The sequence below is a fragment of the Dermacentor silvarum genome, chromosome 11, assembly GCF_013339745.2.
Source record: "Dermacentor silvarum isolate Dsil-2018 chromosome 11, BIME_Dsil_1.4, whole genome shotgun sequence".
Taxonomy (NCBI): domain Eukaryota; kingdom Metazoa; phylum Arthropoda; class Arachnida; order Ixodida; family Ixodidae; genus Dermacentor; species Dermacentor silvarum.
Genome location: NC_051164.1, coordinates 120,907,977 through 120,917,929, shown reverse-complemented (window position 1 = coordinate 120,917,929; position 9,953 = coordinate 120,907,977). Strand labels below are relative to the sequence as shown.

At 49.9% G+C, this 9,953-nt stretch overlaps 1 protein-coding gene across 1 annotated transcript; it reads right to left on the bottom strand.

Annotated features, from left to right (window-relative positions):
• Positions 1-1,598: 1,598 nt before the first annotated feature.
• LOC119432865 (uncharacterized) lies at positions 1,599-8,822 on the bottom strand. The gene is made up of 4 exons (XM_049658428.1): positions 8,805-8,822; positions 6,217-6,619; positions 1,766-1,848; positions 1,599-1,685 (listed from the first exon to the last, which is right to left on the bottom strand). The coding sequence occupies exons 1-4, from the start codon at positions 8,820-8,822 to the stop codon at positions 1,599-1,601; spliced, it is 591 nt and encodes a 196-aa protein (XP_049514385.1).
• Between the last annotated feature and the right edge of the window lie 1,131 nt (positions 8,823-9,953).

Here is a 9,953-nt window from a genome sequence, read left to right as displayed (position 1 = left end):
ACGCACTGCGGGAATCGATGTTACGCTATAGAAAACCAACACGATAAACCATAACGTCGCGGAGGGCGGGCGCGCATTTTAGAGTCCACTAACAATGACGAATATCAACGCTAGCCTGATAACACAAACAAACGCGTAGAAAAGGTTAGGCATACGCCATCTCATTTTCTAGCAGTTAATTCACGATCGTAACGCCTTACCACTGACTACAAGAAACTTCAATCATCTGCTGCAGTGACTCGCACCACGACACTCTAATCTCGTTCCGCTAATGCTCCATATAATGTAAGCGGAATATGCTCCACTTAGTGTAACCTATGTGGAATGAGATTAGAGGCGCACATGACGGAAATGAGACCACCCAATGAACAGCAACATACGCGCACCCATTTCATGGCACGCTTGAAGTTATATAAAGCGAATCCATGGTCAATCCTCGGCAGCGTTAGAACGCATAATTCGTGGGCCTTCTCAACCATGTCGTACAGTCATGCGCGGCTTTACTAACATTTTTGGTAGGTAGTGCAACCTCTTGCCTGGAGATGAACAGTGGCTTAGAGGCGCCGTGAACGCGTGACGTCTCCTATACGAGATATGCTTCCACCATATAAGACCGGCGATGACGTCAGTGTGAAAAGCTTGAGGCACACGGTGCCTGCAGGCACCTTGCGCTGAAGCTGCTCGTAGCGCCTGAACACATAAGCAAAATAGGGGATGCCAAGTACGGTCTTCGTCAAAAGTTCCCACGCCAGAGCGTGCGCAAACGCGTAGACTTCGTGCTGTTGTAGCGGCGGCTTGTACAGTCAAACCCGGCTATGTCGAATCTGAAGGGGATCACAAAAAAGTTCGATATATATAGGTAATTCGATATATAAAATAAAAATTTTATAGAAAAATTTTCACGGGGATTTTACTGCTGTTCGTTATACACGATAATTCGTTATATGTGGGTTCAGTATATACAGTTCCGACTGTATTCGGTTCTACCCGTCGGGGTGGCTCAGTCAGCTAAGGCGTTGCGCTGCTGAGCACGAGGTCGCGGGATCGAATCACGGCCCCGTCGGCCGCATTTCGATGCAGGCGAAATGCAAAAACGCCCGTGTGCTTGCGTTGTAGTGCACGTTAAAGAACCCCAGGTGGTCAAAATTAATCCGGAGCCCTCCACTACGGCGTGCCTCATAATCAGAACTGGTTTTGGCACGCAAAACCCCAGAAAGAAGAATGTATTCGGTTCTAAGAGCTCGAAGATTCGCACGACGGATATTGACACCGTTTTTCGCCCGTCTGCAGCTTCCGAGTGTCAAAATTGCTTCGGAAGCTCCGACGCTCGCGCGAATGTCGGCGTGTTCGCTCACACTTTTTATAAGAACGTGTATGCATTCGCAGTGACACCTCCGATGGTTGATCGATGTATTCATGAGCGTACGATATCCGAAAATGTCGCAGTGCGCATGCTTCGCCCGACTATTGCCACATTTGCGACCGATATCAGAGGCGCGAAAACGAGCTTCAGTTCGACAAATATCGATGCGTGACACTCAGACGAGCGATGACGCACGAGTCGTCGCCTGGAATGTCGTTTCACTTTCTTCGCATCCCTATCGGCCGGCGTCGGCGACGCTGGAATGATAAGTGAAAGCGCCGTGGCGTCCTCTGGCCGGCCCAAGGCGCCGATGGCTGCCATGCTGTTGCCAGGAGCGCACACAATAATGAAGGAGGCAAAGAGGGAGGGTGACAGAAAAAACTAAGCACGTGCGATACTCACCGTTGTAGCAAGGGAAAGGTTTGGGGCCGACTGTCCCATGGTCGAGCTTCGCATACGGACCAAATTCGACTGCCCCGACGTCCCTGCGCAGTCGAGAAATGAAGAAATGCAAATGAGCTTCTAATCGCGAGCAGCGCCACTTCGCGACAACTAAAGAGGAACACTGAATCAATGTAGACTGATTCTGTCGAAACTATATACCATTTTACGGAAGCGTTGAGGTACCGCCATATTGGGCTGATAACGCTTCTTTTCTGCCTTTAACAACGAAGTTTACGGTACTACAGTCGATTAGCAAGCATGAAAACAGTTGTATAAATGCGTTCAGCGTTTTATGACCATGTTAAGTGACCCAACTTCTCATAAAACTAAGAAATTGTTTGTGTAACAGCTCAAGATGGCGGCGCCCACGAATCGAATATAAAATCGTCTATACATTCGTTTATTTCTCTGCAGGGGGTCGATTACTACAAAGGAGCGAATCAGGGCCAAACTTCCGTTTATTGAATTCCGTGCCGAATATCCGGCGCCAGGTACGTCAGTGTGATGTTGGTACGTTGGAGGGGCGCCTGGCCGTAGGGCGCAGCAGAAGCTTTCGAGTCGTTGTCTTTTTTTTTTTTTTTATTGCTCTCTTTTTCTTAGAATACAATGAAATATGTCTTGTAGTTCGCTAAGCTAGCTCGGCCAGAGTGGATGCCATTAAACTCTATGCCGTCATGTCGAGCTGGTGCGGGTTCTTCAAAGCGTCGTTGTCACCTGTCTCGTTTTTTTATTCTTCTCTTGCGTCATATATTTTTTTTACTTACAAATCCACCGCGCACAATAAGAGTGTAATGTAGCAGCGTAGTTTTTAATACAGTTGAAATGAAGTAACATTTTGATCTTTTCTTTTTATTTTATTTCTTTAAGCGAGGGCCCTGGATCCTCAGGTCCCAGTAAAAAAATGGCGAGCCTGAGAGCGCTCCTTAAACAATTTACTATAATAGCTTTCCAAGAACCAGTCTAGGTTTCGCTTCCCAAACGGGTGTAAAGGCCGTGACGTCATGACAAATAAAGGGGTCACGTGGTTAGGACATTGCAACGTTCTGGATATCACTCCAGTTCGCTCGGTCGACTGCTACAGCGCTACATCGGATCTCGAAAGGAGTAGCAGCACAAAAAGGGGGCTTAGCACAGAAGACGACCAAGCGACCCGGAGCGATTGCCGAAACGTCACGAGGTCCGGCCGCGTGGTCACGAGGTCCTACCATGTGACCTCCTTCCGCACCATGACGTCACGGCATAGACACCGTTTGAGAAACGAAACCGAGGCTGGTTCGTAGAAAGCTATGTTAGTAAATTATTTAGGGCCGCGCTCCGAGGATCGCCAGAGTTTCTTTTCTCTGTCTCGGAATCCACGACCTTCACTTAACGCAAAAAAAAAAGAGGAAGGACGTAGCAAATGTCGGCGTGTAATAACTCCTTTATTGGTTCACTTTAGTGTCCTATCAAGACAACAGAAAGGAGAAGAACCGCCAGACACATTCTGAAGTACTAACTTAATTTACAGGAAAAACCAGCCAGAAAGACGAAGGAGACGAGAAAGGAATTCACACCACAACGACTTCACACCAATAGTCGTTGTGGTGGAAATTGCCGAATTCTCTTGTCCTTCGTCTTTTCGACTGGTTTTTCGTGTAAATGATGTACGAACTGGCCCGGATTTCGACTCTCCTACTAACGTGCAGTTTGCAAGAGCTACCATGCCGTCTTTTCAACGCGCGTACATGCACACCGAAGCACTTGAATGGCATGAATTAAGAAAAAAAAAAAAGTACACACCATGAAAACAAGATGCTGAGACGGGCTAGTTGGCTAATTTCATGTTGAACAGATCTTGAAGTCTGTATCTATGCCCTGCTGCGCATGCGCAAGAAATCGTGCAGCTACCTACATAGCCTGTGTTCAATAAAAAAAAAAAAAAAAATTCAGTTGTGAGTAAAGCACTGTCCTGCTTGTTTTTCTGTAACCGTTTGTCTGTGTGCCGGTGTGTTTCAAGTTCTGTTCATCATGAAACATGAACAACGAGATAAATAAAATAGCTTGACCAGTTTCCCATTCCGTCCAAAGAAAGGCCAATTCACTGTCACGCAATGAAAACAAGGGTGGCTAGCAGACGAGCGATTGCTTTTCCTAACGCGTTCAGGTGACAAATAAGTGTAAAATGTAGTTTAACGTTTATTGCATCTCAATAATGTCGAAAAGCTAACAGCTGCATAACGAAATAAAAAGGACCTAATAATGGAAGTTTACAGAATGCATACGCTATGCGAGAAAACTTGGAAAGCATCTATCCAGTCATCTTGGCAACTATGCGTAAGGTAACTTACTGTAACTCACATAAGGACATCGTAAGCAAACACTAAGCAGTCTGTCTTCTAACTCGTAGGTTTTACTGAAACACTTTACACGTGTTATTCAAATCTGCTGCGCAGGTCCAATCACCATAGGTGTCTCAAGATGCGTGAGACGCGTTTTGAGCGCCATTTTTACAATACGTGCTTTTTGCTTTTGATGCACTAACTTGGCGTGGTACAATTGTGCACGCAGATTCCTTCAGGCACTCTGCGTACACGTTCCTTCCATTCCATCACCTTCGTTCAATTGTGGTCATTCCGTCGTCACAGTTCAGCCGTCTTCAATACGTCGTGCAACCCAACGAAAAATGTGTCCAACTTGGTCGTATGCTCATACGCGCGTAAATGGTCGCTAAACAAGGACAGCGTTCGTCGCAAGCACGTGCCAATGGAAGTTTCACTTAAAACCGATATCCACGGCGCCGAGATTTTCACAACGCCCGCTCTAGTAGGCGCTCCGATCCTGGATACAAAGGCATAGTAAAGGGGGCCCGATTCCGAGAAGAGTATAATGCGCGGTCACGTGGTAGGGGTCTCCGCGTCTTGCCGTTTTCACTGGCAGGCAAGTATATCGCTTCGGTGCAAAACTCAGCGCAACATATAACCAGTTGCATGGTATTTATTTAAACGTTTCACGAAAGATTCGCTTCTCGGGATCCAACATGTGGATTGGATCTGCGTAATCTTTCTTTTTTTTTTTCGTCAGTTGCAACTACACGAAGCCAACAGACCCGTTGGCAGACACACAGACACTGACAGCTACGATGCACCAAATAGCCCAACGTCGTACTTTGTCTAAACGCAAGCGCGCGCACACACACACGCAAGTACGGACAGACGCGCACATTCGCGCTCGTCCACACACACACCTTGTTGCGGCTCCAGTCCGGCGCTGCTACACCTACGAGACGTGCTGCCCTGGAAGACATTCGCCGGCGCCGTCCTGGCTCTGCCTCTTGGCGCTCTGGTGGCGCCGCTGCCAGCACGCGAACTGCCTCGCGGCGAACGCCAGTTCTCATCCGCCATATAATCAACGTTCAAAGCGCGTTGCGATCTCGTCACCGGGACTACACCCCGACACTCCGCCAACTCCGAGGGCGGACAGAGCACCAGGTGTCCTTCGCATCACCCAGCCTCTCGAGCAAGCGCGGTCGCAATCAGACGGCCCATCAAGATCGCGTGGAAAGGTGATTTAGCTGCTACCACGCACGCGGGGCACATACCGTGGCGCCGCCTGTCGCCGGAGCCTGAATGACATGTAAAGTTGGATCACATGCTGGAGCGCCTGTTTCGGCGGCGTCGAGCGCGCTTCGTTTTTCATGGTTGAGCGAGATGCGTTTTTTTATGTTACGTTTTATATGCCGTAACAGGAAATTCGCCGCAAGAGAAGATCCGGCGGTAATCTGATCAGATCGCGCAAGGGTGAGTGGAAGGGAAGGGGGGGGGCGTTGAACGCGCATCTCCTCCTCTAGCCCGGCCTTGGCTGCGCACGATTGTCCGCGCGGCTGCGCGCATACGCGGCCCACGCGCCGTATCTTGGAGGGGAGTAATCTGCGGCGGGTGCAAAGATTAAGGGCGAGCGGAGATAGCTGATGGCTTCGTCGCAACGATGCGTCGCAGTGTCGTGGTGACATCTAGTACGCACTAAGCGAAGGACGGTTGTTGCTTCCTCAACTTCGGTGCATGCCTCACAGGAGGCTTCATATGAGACGTTTCATGAACAAGTGCAAACAATAAGTATAACTCGATCGTTTTAGCAAGTTAAAAACATTATTGATAGCTTTCACGTGACGTCACGCACAAACCTTATCACCGTGTGGGTGCACCAACATGGCGACTACGAGCACTTCAGTTTAATCCATCTTATCGAAAGCTTTCACGTGACGTTACGGACCCAGCTTATCATCGTGTCGGTGCACCAACATGGCGGCTACAATGACGTCAGTGCAAGCCATCTATACGAGACGAAACATTTTTGCTGCAGTTGACCTTTTATATCTGGTACATCGCGCACCTTTGGTGTAATGACATCGAGCGATAATTTAAGAGACTCGCCTGTGGCCAGCGCTCCCGCGCAGAAGGATGCCGTGCACGACGAGCTGAGCAGCTGCCCCAGCTGCCCACCTCCGGCGATTCCCACACCATGCAGCAGCAGCGACGTGGCATGATGGTAGTGGTGGTACTGGTGGCTTCCGCCAGACAGCGCTGCCGACGGGGGCATGCACGCCAGAGATTCCCTCCGGCGCCGCTCGGTGCTGCATCGGCTGCGGTGCACACCGTGCCGGGGACCCAGCGGGCTCCAGCCGGGACTCAAGTCGCAGCCGCCGCCACCCGAAGACGTTTCGTCGGCAGCCGCCAGGCGCCGCGGCGAGCAATTAGGGGGCGTCCGAGACAGGAAAGCACCCGGTCCGGTGTTGCCGATTAACGCGCCGCCTGGAGACGTGGAGGACGAGTCCAACTGCACGAAAGGAAGCGCAATGGAATGAATTAGGCTAAAGGTAGAACCGCTAAAAAGAAAAAAAAAAACATCCAGATCCCCAGCACTGTGGTAATTCAACAAGGTGGTGAGTCGGGAAAGTTCGTCTGTGTTCCGGTGCGCTTCAAGATATGATTAGCACGAACTGTGGTAATCAATTTTGTAGGTCGCTTGCTACCTAGCTTCATCTGGCCACGGCCGGACTGGAGAGGCGCGCGCGCTTTCCTTACGGCCTTCGCTATCGCTTCGGGCACAATGGGAGCGCGTCTCCGCGGGTAACGTCACGGCTCGCCGCGTGAGGGCGCAGCGACCCTGCTGTAGTTGTAGTTTTGGGAGCTTCTTGCTAATGCCGTCCTGCAGTGGCGCACCCACGGGGGGGGGGGGGGGGGATTCGGGGGTTGTAACCCCCCCCCCCCTGAGGCAGACTGTTAACCCCCCCCCCCCCCTTTTGTTTAACCCCTTTTCTTTCCTTACGCATTTGAGTACTGCAACTCGTCTGCACACTCGCAATTGTCTGCACACTCGCAAAAGCGCATTTTTTTGACAATTTCCCGTGAAGAAATCGAAATTAGTGCTGCTTAGACGGTATTGGCGAACTGTCAACCCCCCCCCCCCCCTGGCAGAGATCCTGGGTGCGCTACTGCCGTCCTGACATTCTCTTTTTATGTCATGTGCTGCATCGTTCGACAGAGTGGATGCTGCTAGCCAGATACGTCGTGATTTGAGCACCTTTGACTCGTAGCTTTTGCATTCTAAGGGATATGCCTTGCAATGCGAAGCAGTGAATCGGTTGCTGTGGACCGGCCAGCGAGACCATGGTGTACTGTTGCGTACCGCACTGTAAGTCGCAGTCAAGTAGGACTAAAGGCGTTTCCTTTCATCAATTCCCGAGTGATGCAGAACTGGTGGCTAAGTGGCTGAAAAACATTTCAAGGGAAAATTTGGTTGTCAACGACAAGACGGCGTCAACTGTCGTTTGTAGCCGGCATTTCCTCTCCACTGACTACGTGCCTGGGTGCCGAATCAGGAAACTTCTACCTGGTGTTGTGCCAACAGTGTTCGACGAGTACCCAAGTTACCTCGTGCCGAGTGCCAAGAAGCCTCGTAAGGAGCCCGCATCTAGATGTTCTGTCCCTGCTCCAAAACCAAGTAAGCGAAAAGCGGAGCCAGAAGGTGCGGTCGACCTTCCTGAATCGCAGGACGACTTCGCTGACAAGAAACATAGTGTCTGCACTCAAACGGCAAATAAAGACGCCCAGCGAGTAAGTGCGTATGTTTCGCTTATCGGCAGGCTTCGTAAACAAGCTGCGTACCACCGTTCGAAGTGTAGCAAACTCCAACAGCAGCTGGACGCTGCAAGGAAAGCAAACGCTTTCTATCGGGAAAATAAGAGGCATGCTTCTGTCAAAGAAGTTGTTGCTGATTCTGCAAAGGGTGAAAAGAAGGCCATCTTTCTCCTTCATCAACTAGACAGTTATGGGCAGAAGCGACCGTGCTACCCAGAGGAGATAATCAGAGAGTGTGTCGTGTGGCGCTTTCTTTCGCCTAAGGGGTACGATCACGCTCGGACATCCCAGCTGCTGACACTGCCAGCAAAGTGCACGCTGCAGCGGTACATGGGACCAAGCCCGACAACGACAGGGATGAGTCCTGCGATGAGAGAAAGACTGGTTTTTGAAGCTTCCTTACTCAGCTCTAAGCAGCATATGGCAACGCTAATCATTGACGAGGCTAGCATCAAGCCGAAATGCATATACGATAGGAAATCGGACGCAGTCTTTGGCTTGAGAGACAAGCCTAGCAGTGACACACCAGGTGGCTCGAAGGAAACCCTTGCAAACAGGGTCCTGTGTTTTGTGCTTCACGGCATCGCTAGCTCCTACAGAATTCCCTGCTCGTACTATTTCACTAAGCAACTTAGCGGGAGAGACCTGTTTGCATGGACTAAGGAAGTGATCAACGCTGTTGAGTCGTGCGGATTTTTGATTGTGCGCATTGTGACGGACAATTATTCCGCCAATACTACAATGTTTAAGCTGATGGGAAATGGCTGCCTATCGACTGTAGTGGAGCATCCACATGATGACAATCGGGTGATCTTCCTAAGCTTCGACCCATGCCACGTACTAAAAAACGTTCGGAGTCAATTTCTTGAACGAGAACTGACAGACGGCGTAGGGGACATCTCTGGCATATTTGTCCAAAAGCTGTACGAGCACCAGAAGGACATGACAGTCAAACTGGCAAGAAACCTAACCAAGAAACATGTCTACCCTACAAACCTGGAGAAGATGAATGTCCTTCGGGCAGTGCAAACATTCTCTCCACAAGTAATTGCAGCTATTGAGCACCTCCAAGAAAACACAGGCGGTGACTCTACCCTCTACGTGTTCAGCAAAGCAAGTTCAACCATTCACTTTAAGAAGACAATCAAACGATGGTTCGATATCCATGATACCACGTATGCCGGCAGCGGCCAAAAGAGCCCGATATCAAATACAGACGACCCTCGGCTGCTGTGGCTTGCAAACGAGTTCACCAGCTACATAGAAGGCATCCAGGAAAACTCGAAAGCACGGGGAAAGGATGGTTTCACTTGTGAGACATTTGAAGCCTTGCGCTTTACGACGAAGTCTACAGTCGAAAGTGCACGTTTTCTTCTGCGGAATGGTGTCAACTGCGTCCTTACGCGGAAGCTGAACAGCGACCCCATTGAGGCCATCTTTGGAAGAATAAGATTCATGTGCGGAGGAAATGACATGCTCGACGCAAGGGCAGTGACGACTGCGCTTGATCACATTATCAAGTCTGAGACCTCAATTGGCAAGAAGCTCACAATACCTTGTGGTGATGCCGAAGAGCTGGCTGCAGCGCTACCACAGTCTCTGACTGAGGAGTTGAATGACCTTGCGGAATATCCAGACACCCCATCACCCTCTGTCACGTACTCTGGTTTGGTTTATGTCGCTGGATACATCGCCAAGCTAATAAGTGACTTTGAGTGTGACGCTTGTTCAATTCTCCTTGAAACGCACGAGAGAAGTGATCCTCTGTACACGCTTCTACAAAGCCAAGATTTTAGCAGGCTGCACTATCCAAAAGCCGAGTTTGTGGCACTGTTGGACAAAATTGTGTGCTTTTTTGAGAAAGCTATCCTGCACCTTCCACGGACAAATGTGCTGGAAGTACTACGCCGGAAGGCGTCGACAACAGCCACGCGATAAGATCTGCCGGCTTGATTTCCGAGAAGTTTGTCAGAATACTTCTGATCAACTACACCCAGAAGATAACCGACAAGAACGAGAAGTCAATAACT

Coding starts and splice junctions, on each gene's coding strand:
- LOC119432865 (XM_049658428.1), bottom strand. Junction 1,849..6,216: donor CGCGGGAGCGCTGGCCACAG/GCGAGTCTCTTA, acceptor TCGACTGCGCAG/GGACGTCGGGGCAGTCGAAT. Junction 1,686..1,765: donor ACCTTTCCCTTGCTACAACG/GTGAGTATCGCA, acceptor TCCTGGCAACAG/CATGGCAGCCATCGGCGCCT.